General features: G+C 32.2%; 1 protein-coding gene and 1 pseudogene across 2 annotated transcripts in view; one reads left to right on the top strand and one right to left on the bottom strand.

Moving 5' to 3' along the window:
* Window positions 1-27,840, top strand: part of Ascc3 (activating signal cointegrator 1 complex subunit 3) — a 348,955-nt gene that overhangs the window by 180,893 nt on the left and 140,222 nt on the right. For both annotated transcript variants that reach the window (XM_077801715.1, XM_077801716.1), the window contains exons 15-22: window positions 7,869-8,060; window positions 8,370-8,594; window positions 14,451-14,570; window positions 18,378-18,542; window positions 20,019-20,105; window positions 20,927-21,103; window positions 24,207-24,432; window positions 26,276-26,430. In XM_077801715.1, the coding sequence (XP_077657841.1) occupies window positions 7,869-8,060; window positions 8,370-8,594; window positions 14,451-14,570; window positions 18,378-18,542; window positions 20,019-20,105; window positions 20,927-21,103; window positions 24,207-24,432; window positions 26,276-26,430 (1,347 nt within the window). The remainder of the gene's footprint in view (window positions 1-7,868; window positions 8,061-8,369; window positions 8,595-14,450; window positions 14,571-18,377; window positions 18,543-20,018; window positions 20,106-20,926; window positions 21,104-24,206; window positions 24,433-26,275; window positions 26,431-27,840) is intronic.
* Window positions 4,112-4,348, bottom strand: LOC113192379 (signal transducer CD24 pseudogene; annotated as a pseudogene).

The following is a 27,840-nucleotide window of genomic DNA, read 5'->3' on the forward strand; positions in this document are numbered from 1 at the left end:
CCTACGTGGATAGGAGGCATAATGGGTTTCCTTCTCATAGCCTCAGGAGTAACAGAGCATTGAAGATTTTGATTCTTTTGAGTTGTGTCAGTGAACAAGGTTTAAAGTAGAATAAGAAAGGCGGAAAGAGTGATAGCATTTTATATTCCCTACATCTTTAAACTCCTTTGTCAACATAGAAGCTAGATATTGTTTTATACTAATAATACTAGCAGGTTCTTTAGTAATAACTCAAGTCCACTGTCTCAAGCTGATTAACTTTATAAGCATTACATGGTAAGATCACTTTAAAAAGATGATGTTGTAATTCTTTTCCTAACATTGCTATGGTATAATGACTAATGATTATGGAAAAAGAATGGTATCTTTTGAGAGACAATATTTACCTCTTCCTGCCTAGATTTTTAGTTTTTAATCACTACAGTTAATTTATTCCTTCCTTTTAGTTTAATAGATTTGAAATGATTCATATTAAAGCATACCTTATTGAAATAAATGACCTCAGAAGGCTTACAAAAGTACTGTAAATTATTGATTCCATTTTAGCATGCTGTTTCATTAGGGGTTTGTATTTGAACTAAGGCTTTTGTGTTGATTCTGTGTCCTTTTTGGTCTTATGGATTATTTTTTTATGTTTGATTTCCTTTAATATCCCCAATTACTTGCTATTATTCATTTTTAAAAATCATGTTGCTTACTGTATTTGTGCTAGTTTGGAAGTCAACTTTGGGAAGTGGTTACATTTTAACCTTATTTTTAAAGGCACTGACACTGACTTTTCATCTCACCAGTAGGAAAAAGATATATAAATTCACGGAAGGAAGTTCCGCGTGCTTTCACTGAGGGAAAAGAATATAGTGCCCTTTGTGTGCTAATGCATTATCTTAGCAGTTGCCCATTCCATTCTAATTTTACTGGCTTATAAAACCCTATGTGGGAATTCACTTGTGAAAAGTGGAAAGATAAAGTCAGGGGAAACCAAGCTTAGACAATTCTTTTGTGCTGAATTTCCATGTGTAGAAACACTTTTATCTAGTAAGTGTAGTATTGGATCTCAAATGGCTTCCTGGGAGAATCCAATGTCTGTTCAGACAATATGAACAAGATAAATTATGTCTCTGCAGCTATTCAGAGGAAAAAGCCTGGGCTCCACATAGCGCTGGCTCTGGAGATCCAGGTGGAAGAAGCAGTGATTGTTGTGAAACTCCACAGAATAGGCTTCATTTTGTAACAACAGGTTTAGCTCCATGGCTCATCATCTTAATCATCTCTTTGCCATTCATTTCTCCAAATGCCACTTGTGGTTACAGTCTTCCTGTATTTCTCATGAGGAATGCTTTTATAAAATGACTGTTGTGTTCATTTGCATGTGTGCTTGTGTGTGTTAAAGTAAATAAATTGGATCATGTTAGATACACATTTTGTCCTATTTAACAATATATCACAGAGATCTTAACAAATCCACATAAAAGATTGTTTCAGTCTTTTAGCAACTACATAGAATAGCATGATGTGGGTATTAAAATAATTCATTTACCACGTCCTACACTGATTAATACTTTTGAAGTTTCTAATTGTCTTTGTTAATAGTACTGCAGTAAACATTTTTCCTCATACTCTTGGTCTTTACAGCTGTATACACTGAGAAAATTCCTAGCAGTGGAATTTATCCATCATGCAATTCATGCATTTAAAATTTTTGGTGAATGATCCCTAATTGCCCACCAGAGAGATTATTTCAGGGTATATTTCCTCAAACATCTACTTGTACTCATATAACTTTGTCAACATTGAACAATAAGAGGTTTTTAAGTTTATGACAGCTTAGTAGAGAAAATTTGTATTTTATCATGATTTTGACTTGCATTTTTTTAATTCTGAATGTAGGTAGGCATTTTCTGTATTGATCATTTTTAATTTTTTCTGCAAATTGTTTTATTTATATCCTTGGTTCATTGTATATTAAATTAAAGGCGACTATATATATTACAGATATTTTTCTCTAGTTGACCTTTTATGATTATTTGTAACCATGTAGAAATTCTGTATATCTATTTATATTCTCTGGGTTTTGTGTTTTACATACAAAGCCTATACTTACTTCATCCATGATTTCTTAGAATACTTTTTAAATTTTGTATTTTTTTTTTTTTTTACTATTGAGTTCTTGATCTATCTGGAACTTACTTCAGATTGTAATGGGCCCATCATCTCTTTCAAAATATTCCTGTTTTTTCCTTTTGATTTTAAAATTTAATATGGAAAATACTCATTTAACTGAGTCAATTTCTATGTCTTATCTTACTGTTTCTTCCTTTCAGTCAGGTACTAGCAATACAAATACAAAGTAGATCATTGTCATAAGTGACAGTATTGTAAATTTTGTTAAGTGTGTGGTTTTAACTTTTTGCATGTGCTTTTATTGCAAACACAACATTTTAAAATTATTTGTTTATTAGTCTTTTTTTTAACCAATCTACAAGTTATTCAATGCTCACACTTTGTCTTAAATTTCTTTGTATTCCTAGGATCTAGTATGTGATAAATGTGTGTTTCTATTTAAGTGACCTTTCCTTTGATTCTTTTTTTTTTTTTTTGGCTCTTTTAGCCATTTATTTATTTTTATTTACAGTTTATGTTCAATGCAAATCAGTTCCGTAACATGAGAAGTTACTATGAATCAAAGCATAAATACACAGACACAATATATAATCCAAATAGATGTACAGCATTCAGGTATGAAGCAAAGGGGCGTGTTTATTCACACACACAGTAGCTTTAGATCTGTTTGATCTGGTTGTTCCTGTGTAGGTTTCGAATGATGAGAAAAAGTGATTTGGGTTATCAAGACTACAGTGGCCATATTAGATACTGGAACATTTAAGCATCAATATGTGACCACGCAAACAAAAGATTTCAGGGAGTGTGAATTTTTCAAAAGGTTTCTGTGTATCAAGGCAGTTGTAAAAGATTAGAGGATCAAGACTGCTTTTAAGCATAAAATCAGGTTCTAACTACTTAAAAATATTGACTGATAACAGAAAGTATTCTAAACGTGGCTATTCTGATCCATAGTTTTTTTTAAAAAAAGGTATTTACAGAAAAAATATAAAAGTTTTTGTGAATTTAATATGCACTTCTCAAATGCTGATTTATAAATTTGGCTTCTTCACATAGTTGCCTTTCTAATTTCAAGATTTGCCATTCTACCTTCAAAGCTGACCATTTTTAATTGTGAAAGGTATTCAACAAATGCAGGAAAAAAAAAAGCAGCATTTTGAAATTAGTTGAGGTCAATGCAGTTCTACTCTTTGGAATCAGTTTAGCTAAAGGAATCTGGCACTCTTGTTGAATGAAAACAAGAGATGGGAGATACCTACCGTTTGACTTTGTGAGGATAAGCAAGACTTACTCATGAGGCCTGGATTTGAGGTGAATTCCAAACTATCATTGCCCTGGCACATGTCAATTACTACATGAAAGTCCAAACATAATGTCAAAACCAAAAACCACAGAGGAAAGAGTTCAGTTCCCAAAGGAACAGAAATAGTTTAACAATTTGAAACTTTATCTAGAATATATCAGCATTAAATTAGTACTGCTGAAATGATACATTGAGGATTTACAGTAACACCTGGAAGTTCCCTCTATTGTACATATAAATAGAATCATGGAAGCTTTTTATATTACCTGTTTTATGGCCTTATAGATTTCATGAACCAAATGAAAACTGAAGTCTCCATTCCACATTCCATCCTTTATGTCTAGATAAAATCTATTCTTGTTTTCAATGTAGAGTCTTAAGTGTCCGTATTTCTTATGCCTCATTCAGGAAATCGTGTCTCAATTTTAGATGTTATCTCTTTTTATCTTGTATGTGAAACTCTAGCAGATTTAATATTGGCATTCATCACTTATGAAACCCTTCACATGTCCTTCAAACCAATCAATTTGGAATTCTCAACATTTTCTATGTCAATAAAATCAGGTGTGGAATTGGTAGATTTGATGCAGACCTGCTTCTTCCTTGACACACCGGACGTCTAGTTGCTATTTCAGATTGGGTTTAGAAGATGGGGAAGTAGAGATGTTTCTTGGCCTGCCTGAGTCTCTAACAGTAGAGATGTAGAAGAGAGAGCATGATCACAAGCAGACTGACTGTTGACTGCAGGGCACTGCCACCTGTGTTGGGTGTAGCATTAGTTGAACTGGGAGCAGGAGAGGTACTCTGTGAGGAGTTACTTGAAAGTGTCACAACAGCTGTTTGGTTTGAATAAATCTTGGTGGGTAGGAGCAGTGCCAGAAGCAGCAGCCCCAGCTCCAGACTGGCCACTATGTTTCTGCCCATGTCTGCTCTGTCGGTGCGCTGTCTCGCTAGATTCGAGGAGATAGGATGGCTCCAGGAGTGTGCAGGCGAGGTCTCCTTTGATTCTTTAAAGTGCATTTTTTCCCTTAGTCACTTTTGTGTTTGTTATGAAGTACTTTTTCTTAAGAATGTAAATAATTTAATGCAGTAATGAATATGAGACTGCTTAGCTGAAATAATCTCTTATAAGGTCAATCAAATTATATGGTGGTATTGTGCAGAGATGGATCAAAATATTACCACAGAAATCTTCCTATAAAAACTGATCCTTGGGGCTGGGGCTGGGGTCCTCAGTAGCATACTTGCCTGACATATGTGAAGCACTGGGTTCAATTCTCAGCACTGCATATAAATAGATAAAATAAAAGCATATAAAAGTCTATCAACAACTATATATATATATATAAACATTTTTTTGCATTCAAATAATTTGAGTTGGGTGCAGTGGCACATGCCTGCAATCCCAGCACCTTGGGAGGCTGAGACAGGAGGATCACAAGGTCAAAGCCAGTATCAGCAAAAGTTCCTGTCTCTAAATAAAATACAAAATATGGCTGGGAATTTGGCTCCAGAGTTCAATTCCCAGTACCCACCCAAAATAATGATAATAATGAAATTTGAGGAGGTTATATATATGTACATTCAAGGACATGGAAAGATGTTTAATATTAAAACCGTGGTCTGGTACTACCATACTCATTAGTATGGCTAAAATGAAAAATAATGATGTTGTCAAGTGCAGACAAACATTCGAAGTAACTGTAACTCTTGTTTTTTGCTGATATAATAAATTAGCCACTCTGGAAATGGTTTGCCAGTTTGTATATAGTTAAACATAGCGTTTACCATATGACCCATCTGCTCCATTACTGGTGATTACATTTAAACATGAAAACATAGACACACACACACACACACACACACACACACACACACACACCTCAATGTTCATAGACGTTCTATTTATAATTACCCAAACTGTAAACTATAAACTTACTCAATGTCATTCAGTGAGAGATTATATTATGAAACTGATATGCCTATTGATACTATTGAATATGATTTGGCATTAAAAAGGAATGGATTATTAATATGTGTGCAACAACTTGGATGACTCTTAAAAGGCATGAAGCTGAGTGAAAGAAACCTGTCCAAAAAGCATATATACTGTTTAATTCAATATATAACACTATAACATTCTTGAAGTGACAGAACTTTAGGGATGAAGAACAGATCAGTGGCTACCACAGACTGTAGGTAGGGAGGGCTTTTATAAATAAATGGTACAAAGGAGTTTTATATCTTGATAATGGTAGTAATTATACATATTGATACATATGTTATAATTCATAGAACTGTATGCCAAAAGTAGCTTTGCCAGATGATAATTTTTAAAATAAGATTTTTAAAAGTATATATCCTTAGACTTCTTCCCCAAAGATTACAATTCATTTATACTGTGAGCTATGGCAGACCACATGAAAAATTCAGATTCAAACACTAATAGTAAAAAACCTACACCTGTTTTTAAGACTTTTGTCACATCAGGTCTCTGTTGAACTAATAAAAAAGAATGTCCAGAATATATAAGAATAGAGATAAGAGAAGTGTCTGTTAAGTGTTTCCTAGGTCCTCACAGAGACCAGAGGTGTATACCCATTGGGTTAAGTGTACAACCCTCGTGGTTGGAGTAGAAGGTACTGTGTGAACACATTCACCTTCTGAGAAAATTCTTACTGCAGTTACATACTTCCAGTGTTTAATTTTTTTCCTGTGCCTTGGTACCCCAGCAGTCTTCACCAAGTCCTATGTTAACTGGGGTTTATTCAAGGAATCTAGATATAATATAGCACATATATTATTAGTATATTTCAATACAGGATATTTAGACTTTACCTGAAACAAACAGCAGTTCACCAATATGGTTTGTACAGAACATCTCCAAACATATTCTTTCTCTTTGAGCTCTGTTCTTAAATATTAGAAATTAAATAGGTGAAGTGTCTTCTATCCCTTCCTTTGGCATGTAAAGGAGCTGTTATTTCTTAGCAAACACTCCACAACAGACTTCATCCCAAGGTCTTTCCTTATTCGTCAGAAGTGATTGTAGGAATATTGACCATAAGAATATTGCTTGTCTGAAAAGATAAAGGCTGATTCAGTTAGTGTAGTTGGTTGTAAAGTGTGTGATAAAATGATTTCTACAGGCTGACTACATTGCACCAAAATAAAACAAGAATATGCTTCTTTTGAATTTGAAAGGGGATAGTCTGGATAGTCTTTGTTACATATGTGTGTATTTTGTTTTGAATTTAAGGCTTAAAATGTGCAAGTTGTTATTTATTTAGCTAGCCACTAGATGGTGTGGTTTGCTAAAAGTTTTACCCTTCCCTCAGCTTTAGAATTGAAACCAATTTCATGGAGTGGGAGCGATTTTCTTAGATCTTTCGTAGTTAATTAGTATAATTATCTTAGAAGTTTAAAATTGTAAGTAACCTGAGAGTTAGATAATCAGTGTAGCGTAATCTGGACTAGAATTCTAGTCTTACTGAAATCTCACTCCCTGCTGATACAGTGTTTCTTACATAAAAGTATGGGGGAAAATGTTCTTAAAGCTCTTCAATTGTTGATAATGAGATTTTTTTCAGAATAATAACTAGCACATAGCATGATACCCAAAAGAAGCTTTGTCTGTATAAACATTTTTTAAATGTTTATCTGTAATTTTTAATTTTCCAAAAATGTGTTCTCTAGTATACAGTAAGTCTTTATTGAAATTTTTTGGATCTTCTGCTGTAGCACTTATACATATTGCAGGTAAGTGTACCAAATCCCATATCTGAGCTCAGACCAGGCCAAAGAACAGACACCATAAGTGAAATCAGTACATGCAGCTAATTGCAAAGTTGAGGATCCAGGACAGGTGGTCATTTCTATCCCATCAAAGCTCACCATAAACAAAGCTGTAGGTGAACAGTGTTGGGTGTATTGACTCATCACAATGATCAAGACCATGGAAGCATCTGAGTAACAGAAGCAAGTCTTCTAGGTAGTGGATCTGGAATAGAAAGGAGGTTTGATTTGTCAAAAAAGAGATTTCAAGGCTGTGGTGGGTAGTGTAGGTAGGTGGGGTTAAATTATAGGAATTACATTTTTAGGCCCTTGTATTGTAAGGACTCCAGCCTTATAGGGAGTTGGGACACAGGTTTTTGCTTATTTTTAAAATAGTATTTTTGGAAGAATAATAAACAGGTAATACTGATTAATTGCAAGAAAGGACAGCTAGATAAAGGAGACACTTGCTTTTTACTTCATTCCTTTTGAATTTTGTATCATGTTCTTTTGAATTTTGTATCATGATCTTATATACTAAGATTCAGTCACATCCTTGGATACTTAATTTTATGCTTTTGTTGATAAACTCTTTTAGCAGCTATGTTAAATAGAAACTGCTTTTAAATGCTAAATAATGTTTTTATGTTTTGTTGATTATCTATTCTAGGTGCAAAAGTCAAGAAATAAGCAAGTACGAGAGTTATTCCCAGATGGTTTTAGTATTCATCATGCAGGAATGCTTCGGCAGGACAGAAATTTAGTTGAAAACTTGTTTTCCAATGGTCATATCAAAGTCCTAGTCTGTACAGCTACGTTAGCCTGGGGTGTCAATCTCCCTGCTCACGCTGTTATTATTAAGGTAGGAGCTTACCTTCTTTTGATACAGATTTGTGTGTGTGTTAAAACAAATCTATGAATTGATTTATTTAGAAAAATATTGTGATTCAGCTGTTTCTTTGACATTGAATGTTAATTTATATAAGGGAAAAATATTTTCTCCAATAAAATTCAGTTTATATTGTAAAAATTTAACTATCACAGATGATGAAGGGATTAGTTAAAGTACACTTTCGAGATCTTACTGTATTTGCCCAATTTCAGTATTCAGCTCTTCAGGATTATATTTATGTGTACTTATGTTAATTTTTATTAACTTTTCCTTATCTAGGGAACACAAATATATGCTGCAAAAAGAGGCTCCTTTGTTGACCTTGGAATTTTAGATGTCATGCAGATATTTGGCCGAGCTGGACGACCACAATTTGACAAATTTGGGGAAGGAGTCATTATAACAACACATGATAAACTCAGCCATTATCTCACTCTCCTCACTCAACAAAACCCAATTGAGAGTCAGTTTCTGGAAAGTCTTGCAGATAACCTAAATGCAGAGGTAAGATCTGATCAGTCAGAAGTTGGGATAGAATCGTCAGCTTTAAGAATAACGATAAAGGTTGTGTTGGTTTTTACTTTGTAGTATTTAGGGATACAGATTATGCCATATAGTCATAAGACAAAAGAGGCAGGGGGGTGGGGTGGCAATATTGTTGATTAACTCACAGCAGTATAAATGTAGACAACAATACTGACAGGAACTCATTGCTAAATGCCCACACTTTCAATCTATAAGGTTTTGCTATAGATTAGAAATCCAATCCAAAGTTTACAAATCAGGGAAACAGAAATAGCAATAACTGATATTTTTAGTGCTGAATTGATGATTAATATTTGTATGAAGTTTTTCTAAGTTTTATGAAGCTTTCTTGTCTTTATTAGGTCATTTGATTAACTTTGTTATGTAAAATGTGATTGCCTAAATTGAGTAAGAGTATAATCTTTTATTTCAAATGTGTGTGTGCAGGCATGTGGGAGTGTGTGGGGGGAGACTTTAATAATAGGATTTAAATAATGGACCTGGAAAGCATAGGTAACATCTCAACTGGTAAAGAAAGTAAACATTTTTACAATTTAGAGTATATATATCAAACTTTCAAATGAATGTTCAAAATTCAGTGCAATGTTTTCATGACATTTTTAATGACTGCACAAGTATTCAACACTTTCCTACCTCAGTATCCTTTTTTTTAAAGTTAACTCAGATAATTTAGGTAATTTAGGTAAGATGTAAATATTGAATAAATGAATGGAATATTCACAGTCATATTCACAATCAAATATTACTTATTGTGTGCAAGTCTATATGGAGTATTTCTTAAACAACTTATAGAAATTCTATTTGGGTTATTTACAAGACTCTTTATAGAGAATGAAAGACACACTCTACATTATGTAGTTCTTCTGTTAAGAAGCATATAGTCCAAAAGGAGAAAAAAAGACATGGAAAGAAAATGACAACTTCCATAGAAGTACTTGGTAGAGGGAGAAAATATGTTTGACCTGGGGCTATCAAAAAAAAGCTTTTTTCATGATGATAGTAAACTTAGTCTAAGTTCAGAGGATAGATAAGTTTTGGAATATAAGTTTGAAAGTAAGAAAAAAAGCATGAAGAGCACTGGTTTGCCTTAATAAAATTACAGGACAACAAAAAGAGATTAGAAAATAAAATTTGACTCCAAAGAAAATATTATCATAGCTCAATTTTGGTCCTCATTGCCTACCCTGATTGCATAGTGTAAATAATTAGGTCTGGGCCAAGAGTGTTTATAATGGGATAAAATCTATTACTGTAAAGTGATGGTAATAGTAGCATAGGCTAGAGACTGCTGGGTGCTTCATGTGCATTCTCTTATTCTGTCAGACCTGCTAAGTAGATATTATCCTCAGAGAGATGTGTAACTGCCCAAGGTCACTAAGGTATAATTTTTAGAACTAATATTCAAACTGAGGTCTATTTAGCTCTAAAGGAGATCTTTTTATTGTTGCTTAAGACTTCTGTAATCTTATTAAAAATGTAATAAGTTAAAAAAAAATACATTACCCTACATTAGGATTCTCCCTTCTTTTCTTCTAAAACCTGAACTAAACATTTTCCAAAATGGTAGCCATAATTTCTCTTACATTTACAGTAAAAAAGAAAAAATAATCCTGTTTTTCTAAAATTTTGCTTAAAGAGCATATCAAGGAATACTAAATCTTAGCAAACCTAGAATTAGTTCTTGATAGTTTTTGTAAGTGGTAGTCACAATGTGTTGATGTGTTTATGCAGAAGACACAAAGTAAGTAAAACAATGCTCTTGTCCTCAGGGAACTCTTCCCTGGGGACAAAAAAGTAGCACCAGTGAAACTGTTTGATCTAGCCCTCCCTATAAAAATAGCCCTTAAGCAAGCCGCCGGCCCTGTCCTACTTGTGGGTCCTGTCCGCAAGGGGTAAGACAAGATAATACAAATGGAAGAAATTATTTACAGTAGAAGGGGTAGAGAGAGAAAAGGGGAGGGGAGGGGAGGGGAGGGGATGGGGGGATAGTAGAGAATAGGACAGACAGCAGAATACATCAGACACTAGAAAGGCAATATGTCAATCAATGGAAGGGTAACTGATGTGATACAGCAATCTGTATACGGGGTAAAATTGGGAGTTCATAACCCACTTGAATCAAACTGTGAAATATGATGTATTAAGAACTATGTAATGTTTTGAATGACCAACAATAAAAAAAAAAATAGCCCTTAAGTTCATCTCATATTAATTAAAGTACTTGCTAGAAATGTCATTTTCATAAATGTCAACACACTCTGAGCACAATTCCATTTAGTGATATAAAGGGCATTTAAATAATGAAACATATAGATTGAAATTTTTAGTTACTATAATGAAGTATAGCAATTGCTAAGCTTGCTTATATCGTGGTTTACTGGAAGAGCTCCCTGTTAGAGTAAATTTTCCTGTTAATGAAACAAACTCCTTTAAATTATAGTTGAATGTGAAATTAAACTTAGTCATCTGTACACATCAAGTGTGAAATTGGTTTATAACATAAATCTGTGCTGCATTCTTAAGATAATGGATTTTTAAGTCCTTAGACTGCAAAAAATCTTCGAAAGACTCTAAAATATCACTAATCAACATAAAGGTTATGTTATGATAGTAATGTTGCCCTTATTAATATATTTGATTTCATGAATATCAATTTTGACCATGAATTTAGAAAAACTGGAGAAAATATTTTATGAAGTATAATTTAATGCATACATTTTATGAGACATCTTTGCTGATTGATGCCTAATGGGGCTAACTCCATAATGCTAAAGTTGAGAAGTAACAAATCGCTTTCCTATAAAGAGCCACTTAACTTTGCACTGGGAGAAACACTGATATATGTGTTTCAGGCTAATTAAAATGTATTCATGTTGCTCAGTGTATATTCTGTTCTAATCCCTATATTCCATACTTTATAACTTTGTTAATTATTCTATATCCTAACATATACATTCTTTGTGTACAAAGAGTTCTTGTCTCTTCAGGACGTTGTACATATACTGGCTCTTGAGTTAAAACCTCCACAGTCTGACTACCCTTCCCACTTCCATTACTCCTCAACAAAGGCCTTCTGCCCTAGGAAGCTATTACATGATTATATTTGCTTATTTAGTTTCTAAAAACTATATAAAGTTGATAGAAACCATATGAATGGTTTTAACTAGTTTTTTAAAACACATATAGTAAAAATAAATAAGATAACCTTAAAGACTAAAGTTTAAATAGATAAATATGAAGTGACACTTGAGTCTGATTTCTGAACTACCAAATTTGGAGTGGATTTTATTTTTGTTAAAGAAAAATAAAGTTTATTACACTATACACTAATGCCACTTTTACATGTTATATTTTTGAGTATCTGGTATGTGCTAGACTCTGTGGATGTTGGGCTTCTATTTGTCATCTTAATTACTTATACATGTCTTGCCTCCATGACTAGAGAAGTGAGGTCAGGGACCATACTATTTGTTACCATATCCATTGTACCTTAAATAATATACAGGCTTTTTAGTGACTTGTTATGATTATGGAATAAATTTCAAAAAGGGGGAGTATGGAAAAAATACTTGTTTTATGAAAGGCTCCTGTATCAGATAGCCACTAGGGGACAGCAAATATTTTCAAGAAAATTTTTATTTTTGTCACTAGGTGGCATTCAAGGATTAGTCTCAAAATAAGGTGTACCTTTACATTTATTTTTCTGGATAATCTCTTCCCTTTTAATGAATTATTAGAAGATTTCCATTACATGATCTAATTTTTGATACCTACTTTCTCTTCTAATCTTATAACTAATAGCAATAGGTAATTATTAATGTTTATTTGTTAAGTCTGATTTTTAAATTGTCCTTTATAAAATTTTTGTCTCTTGAGATTTGTGTAGTATTTTAAAAGAGCATCATAAGGTCAAAAGGGAATGAATATAGGTTGTTATTTTAAAGTAATAACATAAAGTAATAAGGGAATATAGGTCACTATAAAGGAATATATGGGTTATATGACAATACAGTTTTGACTTGCAAATAATGAAATCAGAAATAGGTGAGACTGTCAGCTATTTATCCGTATCATCAAACTAGTTTTATTTACCTAAGCAGACTGGAAAAACTGTTTAAACATCCTATACAACTCTCTTATTGCCTTAATTTTAATTCTTACTGCTTTTCATTTTCTGAAAAGCCTTACAGTTTAGATTTAGGAAATGTACTTATTTACCTATAGTATGGATGGCTTGGTCATTTTTAAGTAAACTAGTGGAAATTTAGAAGTAAATAGGCAGAATCTTCTTACATATTTTTACTTTTGGTTGTCCCACTTTTTAAATAACAAATACTATGATGTAATATTACAGTGAAAATTATATGCTGCTGTATCTCATCTTCAATGTACTTAAGTGTACACTTTTGTGTTGTTGTATTTTGTTTTGTTTGGTGCTCAGGATTGAACCTAGGACCTTCTGCATGCTAATCATGTACTGTACCACTCCCAGTCCATCTACATTTTTATTTCACAAAAAAAGTTATATAGAATTAAAAATTATAATATAGGGATTAAATCAAACATGAATATTTTTATTTTCTTCAATATTATTACAAAAAGTGCAGCATTTGTTTTCCTTTTTTTCCCCCCTCCTGTGAGTAAAAAAAAAAAGGTTCAGGAACAGATTTATAGCTGTCAAGTTTCACAACTTTGGTTAATTTTTAAAATAAAAAGGGTACTTTAAGTAAAAGCAGAATTACTTCCTATAAATCCCTTGCTTAAGGAACTACTTTAAGAATACATCTCATTAAAATTCTGCATTAATATCCTTATCTAATCATTTCTTTCTCTTTATTACACAGATCTTATATTTATTGTTGTGTTCTAAATTATTAACCTTTGGTTTTATTTAATAAATATATCACAAATCACTTCAAATGCTATATTAAACATTATATTTCCTTTCTGAATATAATCTAAACAATCATCCAATGATTACTTTGGTTCAAATGTTTAAATATCATATTTTCCCATTGCTTAAGTTTACCAATTTAAAAAAACACCCTATTCTTGTATGATTTTGAAAGCATAAATATTAATATGTCTAAATACCAATAAATTTGCTTTGTTTTGTGCAGAAATGATTGCATTTTCCATTATATGCATATTGTATGTTTATACTGGCAGTCCTCTAAATGAGTATCTCTAAAGGTAAAAACTACCATTGTACCTTCTATGGTTTTATTGATGACAGTGCACAGAATCAGGATAAAGATCGACAGAATTAATATTTCGTTATTTTTTTTAATAATGTTGAGTTTTATTTTTGAATCTTTATTCATTTTATTTATTTTTTTATGTGGTGCTGAGGGTTAAGCCCAGTGCCTCACATGTGCTTAGACAAGTACTCTACCTACAACCCCAGCCCCATATTTTGTTATTTTTATTCTGGTACACTTACATTTAAACATATTCAGTAGTTTTATTATATAAAATGAAACTAAAACAAAATGGAGACAGAATATGAAAAAGAATTAACAAATGTCAAGAATGTCCTTAATGCTATGTAGAATTAAAATCCATACAGGGAAAAATAACCAAATGTCATCATTGAGTAAGTTCAGTTTGGGAAGATAGCATTTCCAATGTATTAGTCTCAATCTGCTGTTTTCGTTAACTGAGAAGTCATTTCAATGATTGTGCTTACCTTCTTTAAATGTAGCACAATGATCTATTTTGAAAACTTAATTTCTGGCAGAATGGCCTTTGCTGTAATGTTTATGTTTGACTTTAATGCATTACTTTAATTTCTGTTGTATTTTTGATTTGCAGATTGCTCTGGGAACAGTCACAAACGTGGAAGAAGCAGTAAAGTGGATAAGTTACACTTACCTTTATGTACGGATGAGAGCAAATCCATTAGTGTATGGCATCAGTCACAAAGCTTATCAGGTAGAAAACTCAAACTCATTTATTTAAAAAAAAAAAAAAAAAAACCTCAAACCTTCTTTTTGGTTCTGTAATCCTTTCATGATGTGAGGATAAATATTTGCTACTGTTGCCTCATCTGAAAAGAGTTATGGACCTAGAAGAAAAGTAAAGAGCCTTAATCGTTTTTTAAAATACACTAAAGAAAATTAAATTGGTTCCTTGTAATTATTTTGCTTTATTTAAATCTCTTTTCCCATTAATAATGTTGATATTTGTATCATTCTATTTTTCAGGTATATTTCTGTTAGATGTTAATATTTCACCATGATTTTTTTACTCTGATACATTTAGTTTTAGAAATAACCAGATATAAGGAAACATATAGACCATTTTTAAAAATAGGCTTGTTATATACAATCTACTCCTCCTGTCATGTCCCTTCTATGCCCTATAGTGAAATTAAAAGATAGCATTAATGCATTATTGTCTTAACAGTTTAAAGTTTGAAGTCAGTTTCATGATTCAATGTGTATGCATAGACAGAAAATTAGATACATGTGATAGCAGGTCTTCCTATGAGCTTTATAGTTGTGTGGTCCATGTGGCTTACAGATCTTGTCTTTTCTTTAGAACTCTGCTTTATATACTGTAAGTGCTTCCTAATTACAGATAAAATTCAGTTGTAATGTAAAAAAAAACATTATTTCACCATCTTCATATGATATTTACTTCTGTTAAGTCAAAATTATTAAAGAGGTTGAGTCTAACTCAAAATTACAGTTTTTCTCTATTTACCAATACACATATACACAAATATTGTATTGATAAATACACATACATATGCATTGTGTGTGTGTGTATTGGTAAATGCATATATATAAATATATGTGCATTTGTTATCAAAGCAATTGCCAAACTTTTGGGGTTTTTCTTTCATTTTTCCTTTTCTTGTGCAGTAGATTTTGCCATGGAAGAGTTGAAACTTAAGACTTAGGGGGAAAAAATTAAGAATAGTAGTAGCAACTAGTTCTGAAGCTGGTAATCTGAAAATCTTAGGTTTTCATACTTGGGTCTTCTTTACATAGAATTCCACTACTTTTCTGCTTCTCAGTTAAAATATGTGCTGATCTTCAAATGGATGTCTTATTTTATAAGCGATTTGTTCTGTTATAAAATATAACTGCATTATAATCTGATTTTATACATTTTTATTTTTATTAATTTTTAACTGGTACTCTATAGACACACATGAAGGTTGGATTCACTGTGGGTTATTCATACATGTGCATAGCATAATTTGGTCAGTTTCTTCACTCAGTTCCTCCCTTTTCCATCCCTTCTCCCTTCCCTCTGTACCCTTTATCTACTCCACTGATCTCCTTTCTATTTTCATGGGACATTGCCCGCCCCCTTTCCCTATTTTTTTAGTTCCTTAGTTATCTATTGCTTCCACATATGAGATAAAACATAAGGCCATGACTTTTTTTTTTTTTAAGGCCATGACTTTTTGAGTCTCGCTTATTTCACTTAGCATGATGTTCTCCAGTTCCATCCATTTGCCAGCAAATGCCATAATTTCATTCTTCTTTATGTCTGAATAAAACTCCATTTTGTACATATACCATATTTTCCCCATTTGTTCATATGTTGATGGGTACCTGAACTGGTTACATATTGTGTAATATTGTGAATATTATTGTGAATATTCTATTGTAAATTGTGCTGCTGTGACCCAGCAATCCCAAAAGACCTTGCACTTTTTAAATAATGTGTCTCTAAATGTTCTCATCACAAATATGATCATTGTGAGAATAGTCAAGGGTACAGTGAAAATTTTCTGAAGGACTAAAAATAAACAAGTATATGTATTTTCATGGGCTAAATATCCCTTGGAATAAGATAAGCATATTAATTGATTTTTAATATCAAAAATTTTTTTGCAGTATAATGAAAACTTTAAAATAGTTTTCTGGTATTTAAAAAAGGGAATTTTGTTTCATTCCAGGATTCATAGTTTTACTGCCTTTACAGTTCTGCATCTTAACTTTTTCTTTAACTTATATGTTTTGATTTTGTTGCTCTGTAAATTTGTATCTATAGAATTCTTATAGACAAACACAAATCAAGTAGTTTGGACCTGATATATATAGTATCACTTATAGCAAATATTTGCTGATAATACTCTTGATGCTATGTTACTTATCTGCAGTTAGTTTCCTTTTGCCTCATTTTTCTGATTTTTAAAACTCTTTAAGCTGCCATAAAGATCTAAGTTAAAACAAATGGCAGAAGTATTAACTCATTAGATTTCTAAGGAGTTTTACTACTTCTCCAACAACCCCATTAAAGGTCATATTTTACATAATTGCTCATAACAAGAGATTAATCTTCAAGACTTAGATGTGTATGGTTGTACACTTGTACAGTATGGTTGTGCATGTATATACATAGCAACAAGAATATTTGTTAGTATTTTGTATTAAATATTAATTTATACTTAGAAAAAAATTAAAATAGTTTTAAAACTATATAAAAGTTCACTGTCAACTTCATTTTATTCTTTGTTTCTATTATTATTATAGACAAAATGGATTTTTCCACCAACAGTTGTGAAAATTACTAAAACAATAGAATTGTATTTTTAAGGGGATAACCATGCATTTATTTTTGTGTATTTTATCTTTGACAGGGGAAAGCACTCTTGCCATCATATCTCCAAATGACTGATAAAATAGGAGTATGGTTTGGTAATTTAAAGTGCCTATTTAAGTGTGGGAAGGAGAAGATGATGTTTTTTTTTTTTCCTTATACCTGATTCCCTGTGTCTATAACCTTAAAGATTATAAGACCAAGGAAGAATAGTATTGGTATCTAAAGAGACTGTACAGATTGATAATTTTATTATCCAAAAGACTATGCGGATTGATAATTTTAACGAATTTTAAACTTTCTTTCTTTATTTTTTTTTATTTTTTAATTTTTTTTGTGAGATATATATATATATATATATATATTATTGGTTGTTCACAACATTACAAAGCTCTTGACATATCATATTTCATACATTAGAATCAAGTGGGTTATGAACTCCCATTTTTACCCCAAATAGTTGTTTCTTAAATGTATAGAATGTACTTCAGAAATTATAATTGAAAAATCTCTGATCAGCAGCTTCAATACTGGGTATATACCCAAAGGAAATAAAATCAGTATGTTGAAGAACATCTGTACTCCTGTGTTCATTGCAGCACTATCCATATTTACAAAGAAATGGAAGCAGCCTAAGCGTTCATCAGCTTATGAATGGATAAAGATAAATCTAATACCTATACACAAATGGTGCATTATTCAGCTATAAAAAAAAGACTAATATATTGTCTTTGCAGTAACAGGGATGGAACTGGATATCGTTAAGTGAAATAAGCTAAGTACAAAAGAACAGGTACCACCTGATTGCATTCATGTGTAGAATCTCAAAAAGTTGATCTTACAGAGGTTGAAAGTAGAATGGTGGTTACCAGGGGCTGGAGAGAGGGATGGGGAGAGACTGATCAATGAGTACTAAGTTTTTACCATAAATAAATGATAAATGTTGGAAAGACAGTTGTATTTAATCTGTTTTAAATATTGCACAATATATTTTTGTATTGAAACATCACTTTACACCACTGATACATATAATTTTATGCTTCAAAGTAGCAGTTCAAAATTAAGTTTTTAAAAGTCTAATTAAAACATGAAGAAAAAAAATTAACTTCCATAAATGGGTATTTGTTTGCAGGTGAGAGTTTTTTTTAGAATTCAAGTGTTTATATTTCTTTCTTGTAGATTGACCCAACATTAAGAAAGCATCGAGAACAGTTAGTCATTGAAGTTGGACGAAAACTAGACAAAGCTCAGATGATTCGTTTTGAAGAGAGAACTGGTTATTTTTCCTCAACAGATTTGGGTAGAACTGCCAGCCACTATTATATTAAATACAATACCATTGAGGTAATATTCTGAGAGGAACAAATGCAAAAATGTTTGTTTTTACAAATACTTTCTAGACTTCAAAATATATTAATAATGCCAAATAACAAAAGCAACTTATGAGCAAATACATTTAGTTTATATGAATTCAGCAATATACTTTCAGTAATGACAAGGAAAAAAAATGACTTTAGATAGCAATGGTGCTCTCCTGCCATCCTGTTTCATGAACATATCCTAAACACTATATACACCTGAAATAGTTGAAGCCTATGGGTGAGTCTTATGGAGTGAATGCCAGAATGATTTTAAGCTGGAGTCGATAGCTTAATGATTTCCTTGAATAAAAAGTTGAAAACTTAATTGTATGTTTGTAAGAAACATTAAAGAAGAGTTTAAGAAACTACTAAAATTGCCAAGTCAGCCTGTTTGTACTAGATGATTAATTTAAGGAACTTTTAAGGCCAATTTTGACCATACAATTATAAGAGAATTTGTTGCTTTTTAACAACTTCCTGTTTAAGATGATGTGATACTTTAATATTTTTACTTTTAAAAAGCATATACATGTGTTTTCATGTACATATATCAGTACATGTCAATTCAATGATAACCCGTTGGGAGAATACTTAAATTTGAAGAGATTGAGATAGATTAAGTTGAATTTTTATACTTTTTTCAATAGATAGTCAGTGTGTTTTGAGTTTTTTCTTAAACTCATTTTTGCCTTTTATACATAAAGTTGTTTTTAAAATAGGAGAATAGAAATCATCAAAAAGAAAAACTCAGTTTATATGAAATCTCGGGTTTGTAGATTTAATATTTGCTTACATATAAAACAGGTTTCAGAGAAACACCTTTATGTGCTTACTGGGTTTTCCTCATTTTTTCAGAATAACCTATATGTGTATGACACTAGATTTCTGCAAGACCTCTTCATATATTATCTTGGAGCTGTGATTTGGTGGTTCCTCAATCCCAGACCTAGTCCTTCACTCCTTATATCACCTACTCTCATCTCTCATTGTCTCTATGAGACAGCCTTTCTCATTTGTCCTCTTGCTAGTAGACTGCTGCCAAATTACACCTTAACACTTTGTTTTTTGCAGTTCTTTTTCAGCAACTCTAGCCCTGTAGTACCTTTGTCTTTTCCGTATGGCCTTTAACTGATTTTTCTGTGTATTCTCGCTATTCATATTTTGAGACTCTGTGAATTGCATGTTGTCTAGTTATTTCCCTCTGAATTCTATATGATATATGTGAGCTTATAATTAGTAAATGGCACAGATTTCCATATGCCTATACTGAGGTCAAGACCAGAATGTTATGTTGAACATTTTTAGACATTTAGTATAGATTTCATTAGATGATTTTACTGATCTTTTTTTGGTTCTAATGGCTTTCTAACTACGTTTAGGAGTGTTTTTTAATCTTTCATAAATTTGATAATATCTTTTGATCTTCTATTTTAATTAAATGTGACACTTACTTTGGTAGACCTTTAATGAACTCTTCGATGCTCACAAAACAGAAGGTGACATATTTGCGATAGTCTCCAAAGCCGAAGAATTTGATCAGGTCAAGGTAAGATTACTTGAAGTTTCAGTCAGATATGTACAACATAGACACATTTATTCATTTATGAAAGTTTGAAATTAATTGTTATTCCTGATACAATATAAAAAAGGCATATGGCATATTTGGAGTATCAGCAGTGTTTTCTATTGTACAAGAAAACTCAGTGTTCTCGATAATAATATCATAGCATACCTAACATCATGCTTTGCTTTGTATCCCAAATCAAGAAATTTAAATAGATTTTGTATTAATGAATTTATCAAAAAATATATTGTATATGTTTTGGTTTATTTGCAATATAGTTCACTGAAGAAAATGTTAAGTAAATGCATGATTCAAATTAATACAGAGATGAATATTTCTGTACCCATATTATAATTTAATGTTGTAAACAGTGAAAACTTTAATACTTTGAAACAGTACTTCACAACTTTAAGCTATGAATGCATTATACCATATAAAAATATATGACTGTAATGAATGCATTTGAAGATAATCAAGTTTGCCCTAATCAGTTTGGGCAGAGGTTTTACTCTGGTCAAATAAAAAATGAAACCTCATCACTTGAAGGATGGTGAGGTCAGATGACTTAATTTTTTATGTGTCAATGGCAACTTTAATATTGGTGATAAACAATAAAATATAATTGTACCTGCCTCAACATAATTTCATATTATATTTTATAATTTACCTATGGGAAAATTACTGGGTTTTAGCTGTACAAGAGTAAAATATTACATTATACTAAAAGGCAACCTTAAAAACATGCAATGTGGTTTTTCAATAAATTAGACCAAATATTACTATAAAAATATTGACTCTTCTAGGTCAGAGAAGAAGAAATAGAGGAGTTAGATGCTCTATTAAACAATTTTTGTGAACTCTCAGCTCCTGGAGGTGTAGAAAATAGTTATGGGAAAATAAACATCTTACTTCAAACTTACATCAGCCGAGGAGAGATGGATAGTTTCTCCCTTATATCAGATTCTGCATATGTTGCACAGGTAAGAATCTTACTCCCCATTTTCTCTTCTTTGTTTATCTCTAGAGACCAAGGAATTAATTCTGTTATTCTGTGAATACATTACTTTGAGAAATTCTATGAACTACTGTTTCTCCTTAGAATTAAAGATATTGATTTGTACATCTTTTATGTAACCTGTGCTTGTAAATCAGGACTGGGGGTGAAAGTTAGTGGTTGGTTTGGCTTAGTAACATATCTATCTTATATAAGGCCTAATATATATATTCCAGTATGATAGGTCTCTGATTTTAAATATTGAATACTGAAAGAAAATTGTTCCCTAAACCTACAGCTCATTTAATTTATAACTTTTAAAAACTGCTATGGTAAAAAAATTCTTCATTTATGTAAACCATCATGTGAAGTAAAATAAGTTATTTTTTGTCTTCTTTGTCTTTCATTTTCTTTTCTTTTTTTGTTTTGTTTTGTTTTGTTTTTGGTAATACTACAGACTGAACTGAGAGGCTCTCTACCACTGAAATATATCCTCAGTCCTTTTTTACTTTTTTCTTTTAATTATTTATTTTAGTACTAGGGATTGAAACCAGGGGCCCTAAATCACTGAACCACATCTCTAACCCTTTCTAATTTTTTATTTTGAAACAGGGTCTTACTAAATTGCTCAGAGCCTAGCTAAATTGCTGAGAATGGCTTTGAACATGCAATCCTCCTTCCTCAGCCTCCCACACAAGCACACCTGGCTTTATTTTTTCCTTTAAGACAAGGTCTTGCTACGTTGCTGAAACTGACCTTGAACTTATGATTCTCCTCCTCAACCTCTGGAGTTGCTGGGATTGTAGGTGTGTGCCACCATTCCTGATTCCAAGCATATATTTAAAACAAAAATTCCTAACCTTTAAAGTATACATTTTTATTATTTTTATTTAGAAATACCTTTATTAAGTTGAGAATTAAACTTTAATCTTATATAATTATGTTATCTCATGTAATTATTCTATTATATTTGTAATTTTATTCAAAGATTTAATATAGAAAAAGTATGTTCTTAATTTTTTTGTTTTAAAATTCTTATTTTTATTTAAATGTAATGAATAGTGTTGTTGGGTTTTAAAATTTTATTTATTTATTTTAATTAGGTATACAGGACAGAAGAATGCATTTTGATTCACTGTACACAATTGCAGCATAACTTTTCATTTCTCTTTGATTGTACACGATGCAATGTCACATCATATGTGCAGTCATTTATGTACCTAGGGTAATAATGTCCATCACATCCCACCATCTTTCCTTCTGCCTCCATATCCCCTCCCCTTCCCTCTCTCCTCTTTGCCCAATCAGAATACCTCCATTTTTCCCATGACCTCCCCCATTATGGATCAGCATCCACTTATCAAAGAAGACATTCGGCCTTTGTTTTGGGGGGATTGGCTTACTTTGCTTAGCATGATATTCTCGAACTCCATCCATTTTTCTGCAAATGCCATAATCTTATTCTCTTACTGCTGAGTAATATTCCATTGTGTATATATACCACAGTTTCTTTATCCATTCATCTACTGAAGGGCATCTAGGTTGCTTCCACAGTTTAGTTATTGTGAATTGAGCTGCTATAAACATTGATGTGGCTGCATTACTATATTATGTGGATTTTAAGTCTTTTGGGTAAAGACCCAAGAGTGGGGATAGCTGGGTCAAATGATGGTTCCATTCCAAATCTCCGTACTGCTTTCCAGACTGGTTGCACAGTTATGCAGTCCCACCAGCAATGTATGAGTGTGCCTTTTTCTCTTCATCCACACCAACACTTCTTGTTGTTTGTATTCTTGATAACTGCCCTTCTGACTGGAGTGAGATGAAATCTTAGAGTAGTTTTGATTTGCATTTCTCTATTAAAGATGTTGAACATTTTTTCATATATTCATTGATCGATTGTATATCTTCTTCTGATAAGTGTCTATTCAGCCCTTAGCCCATTTATTGATTGGGATTTTTTAAGTGTTTTTTGAGTTCTTTATATATTCTGGAAATTAATTCTCTTCCAACATGTGTATGGCAAAAATTTGCTCCCAAAATGTAGGCTCTCTCTTCACCTCATTAATTTTGCTGAGAAGAAGCTTTTTAGTTTGAATCCATCCTGGTTATTAATTCTTGATTTTATTTCTTGTGCTTTAGGAGTCTTTTAAGGAAGTTGGAGCCTAATCTGATGTGATGAAGATTTGGGCCTACTTTTTCTTTTTCCTCTGTCAGGCTCAGGGTATCTGATCTAATTCCTAGATCTTTGATCCATTTTGATTTGAGTTTTGTGCATGGTGAGAGATAGGGTCTTAATTTCATTTTGCTGCATATGGATTTGCAGTTCTCCTAGCACCATTTGTTGAAGAGGCTATCTTTTCTCCAGTGTATGTTTTTGGTTCCTTTTTCTAGTATGAGATAACTGTATTTATGTGGGTTTATCTCTCTGTCTTCTATTCTGTACCATTGATCTACATGTCTATTGGTGCCAATACAAACCGTTTTTGTTACTATAGCTTTGTAGTATAGTTTAAGGTCTGGTATTGTGATGCCTCCTGCTTCACTCTTCTTGCTAAGGATTGCTTTTGCTATTCTGGGTCTCTTTATTTTTCCAAATGAATTTTATGATTGCTTTTAATATTTCTATAAGGAATGACATTGGGATTTTAATTGGAATCACATTGAATCTGTGTAGTGCTTTTGGGTAGTGGGGCCATTTTGACAATATTTATTTTGCCTATCTAAGAACATGGGAGATCTTTCCATCTTCTAAGGTCTCCACCAATTTCTTTCTTTAGTATTCTGTAATTTCCATTGTAGAGGTCTTTCACCTTTATTGTTAAGTTCATTTCCCAAGGTTTTTTTTGTTTGTTTGTTTGGTTTTTTTTTAGGCTATTGTGAATGGGGTAGTTTTCCTGATTTCTCTTTCAGAGGATTCATCACTGATGTAGAGAAATGCATTTGATTTATGGGTATTGATTTTATATCCTGCTGCTTTGCCGATTTTATTAATTCATTCTAGAAGGCTGAGTTTGAATAATAAATTTACTGACAAATTTGAAAACACATTGGACCTAACAACCCAATCTCCCCATTTTATTCTTCAGAATGCAGCTAGAATCGTTCGTGCCCTTTTTGAAATTGCTCTGAGGAAACGTTGGCCTACCATGACCTACAGGCTCCTGAATCTTAGTAAAGTCATCGACAAGAGGCTTTGGGGTTGGGCTAGCCCTTTGAGACAATTTTCAGTGTTACCACCACACATTCTAACAAGATTAGAAGAAAAAAATCTTACTGTAGATAAGCTGAAAGATATGAGGAAAGATGAAATAGGTAAGAAGGGGGAAAAATTGCTTAAATGAATTTTTCTGTGAAAATAAAATATTTTACTAGATATAAAAGTATTGTGAATTTTCATATTATTCAACATAAATTTATTTTTCTTATTTTTTATTTCTTTTTTTGTACATTATAGTTTACATTGTTAATTTTGACATTCATGAATGCATATAACTCAATATAAATTTTGAACCTACATATAAAATCTCTTTATTTATGCAAAAGAGCAAAAATCACTCCAAATTTTATGAAGTTATTTAGCAGAATTAGCAATTAAGGCTGGATGTGGTCACACATGCTTATGATCCCAGCAGTTCCAGAGGCTGAGATAGGAGGATCACAAGTTTCAGGTCAGCTTCAGCAACTTAGCAAGACCCTGTCTCAAAATTAAAAAAAAAAAAATTTAAATGGGCTAGGGATATCGTTTAGTGGCTTAGCTGCCGGCACTGGGTTCAACCCCCACTACCCCTTCCAAAAGAATTAGCAATTAAAATAGTTTATATTAGCAAAATTTTAAGTATTTTAAATGTAGATCCTACCCATTAATGATAAGAATCATTCAGTGATATTTATTCTCATTTTGTTTCTTAATATTGAACTAATTTCAAAGATTTTGTTATATATATCAGCAGTATTACAGTAAAAATTTAATTGAACAATAAGCTCTACATTCTCCAGAGTTTCTAAACAAGCTTAATTATACAAATATGCCTTTAAACCCAGTTGTTATCAGTGCATACATAGTATTCAGTGTCCAGCATTTTGTGTAATATTGAAAAGTTATTCCTAAACATACATTTCCACAAAGCCTAACATTTATTGAATAAATGTATAATGCATTGATTAGACAGTATTTACTTCTGCAAAGGATAAACATTACACATGAAAAGAATCATTCTGAAGACAAATAAGAAGGAGGATTACTGCTGGCAAGGATTCTAAAGATGAAACTGAGCTCAGTGGCGCACCCTAGTAATCCCAACGGCTGGGGAGGCTGAGACAGGAGGACTGCGAGTTCAAAGCCAGCCTCAGCAAAAGCAAGGCACTAAGCAACTTAGTGAGACCCTGTATCTAAATAAAACTACAAAATAGGATTGGGTATGTGGGTCAATGGTCAAGTGCCCCTGAGTTCAAGCCCTGGTACCAAAAAAAAAAAAAGAGCCAAAGATGTTTAGAGAGGCTGAGATAGTTATTACATTTGTACTCTAAGATAGAGTAGAAAAAAGGGCAGAAAGAAAGAGGGATTATTAACAAAGTAAGTTGACTGTACACATATTGCACACTTGATGCTTTAAAATATAATCTATTTTCACTTAATTGCTCAAATCAGTCACATTTGTTTTTTAACAGCCTGTACCCTTGGTATTCCCATACATGTCTATATTCCAGAACCTGATTATTTTATGTTTTCTAGAAGTGGGCCTGGGTGGATGAGTTGTATTTAATTCCTGAAGCATTTCTCGTGATATTAGAGTTCTAAAGTAGACTCTGAATAAACCAGTGGCTGTGTACATAAAATGTTAAATATTTCTGTATGTGTTCTAAACTAACTCAAAAAGTAGTTCCATTTATAGTAGTTTAAGCACAATATCAAGGCTCAGAACCCTATTAATACTTAAAGGATCCTTGATACTGATTTCCAGAGCTATGAATTGCTAATTCGAGTTAACTATTACAAAATATTCAAACATGCCAGGTCAAGAATGTCAGCTATTCTACATAGCAAATCATAAAACAAGCAATAAAATCACCTACTCTGAAATCCCATTTACAAGTCAGATTATATTGCTTTTTTTCTGTCTGGACACATTTCTTCTATGTGATATTTTTCTTTCAGGTCACATTTTGCATCATGTGAATATTGGACTGAAGGTCAAACAATGTGTTCATCAGATTCCTTCTGTTATGATGGAAGCATCCATTCAGCCTATCACACGGACTGTCCTCCGAGTGACACTCAGCATCTACCCTGATTTCACATGGAATGATCAGGTAGAAGTGGAAAATATCTATATCTATATTAAACTAAAATGTCTGTACCTCAGATTTTACTACACCTCCCTACATCTGTCCTCAGAGAGCCTAGGGAACTTAACATTGCAACACTGGACAATATTTTAGTGGTTTCAAATCCATGAGAACTTTGCCATTTATTTTTGCCCTCTCTATTGACTCTCATTTTTGCTTACCAAAATCCATTTTTAAATCATGATGTCTCTCAAAATACTGTTCTCTCCTTTTCTTAAACATTAGACTTGTAGAAAAGGTATTCTACATTTTCTTTCTTGTCACCAGTTTCTTTTCTAAGACTACTTCCTCAAGGATCTTTAATATCTGATTGACCAATTGCCATAATAAGCAGATTTTTCAGTTATTTTCCTTCTCTGATTAAATAGCATTTTATACATAGCTCTTCCCTAGAATGTCCTTTCTTGATTCTTATCATGTTTCTATTTCTACTTTTATTCCTCCTTTTCCTGCTTTAATACTTAGATGTTCTTCAATATCTTATATGTGTTTACCAACATAATGGTAAACATACATGTAAAAACCTACTTTGTATTCTCTTATTCTATCAATAGCTTTTAATATATATCCTTTGACTAGTTACTGTGTTAGAAATTGTATATACAAAAGGCAAATAGGACTCAGTCTTCAGTTTCAAAAAACTAACTGGGGAAGGCAAGTAAATCAGAAACTGTATATAACAATGCTTACATCGAGTAGTCTTATAAAATTCTAGTTAAATGTATTTGGATACTTCCTATATTAGTTAACATTTGTACATCTTTAATGTAAATGAATTTTGTTCAGCAGTGTGTTCTAAAAATCACCCATCCATGTTATAATTTTTTTTTATTGTTGGTCGTTCAAAACATTACATAGTTCTTAATACATCATATTTTGCAGTTTGATTTAAGTGGGTTATGAACTCCCAATTTTACCCCGTATACAGATTGCTGTATCACATCAGTTACCCTTCCATTGATTGACATATTGCCTTTCTCGTGTCTGATGTATTCTGCTGTCTGTCCTATTCTCTACTATCCCCCCTCCCCTCCCCTCCCCTCCCCTTTTCTCTCTCTACCCCTTCTACTGTAAATCATTTCTTCCATTTGTATTATCTTGTCTTACCCCTCCTTTCCTCTTATATGTCATTTTGTTATAATTTAATTCTACATTGTCATTAAAGCATTCAGACCTTTAATTCCTAAAGCATTCCTAATTCCTATTTTTCTCACAGTATATTAGCTCTAGTTGATAACACCAAATTACAGTTAATATTTTTATAAATATGAAATTTTATATAAAATATAAAATTATATTTAAGTATAAGCTCATTTGAAATTTTTGATTGTTTTTAAAGGAATGGAAGTTTCATTATTTTTTCACATGGTTTTC

The sequence above is a fragment of the Urocitellus parryii genome, chromosome 8 (assembly GCF_045843805.1).
Source record: "Urocitellus parryii isolate mUroPar1 chromosome 8, mUroPar1.hap1, whole genome shotgun sequence".
Classification (NCBI taxonomy): Eukaryota; Metazoa; Chordata; class Mammalia; order Rodentia; family Sciuridae; genus Urocitellus; species Urocitellus parryii.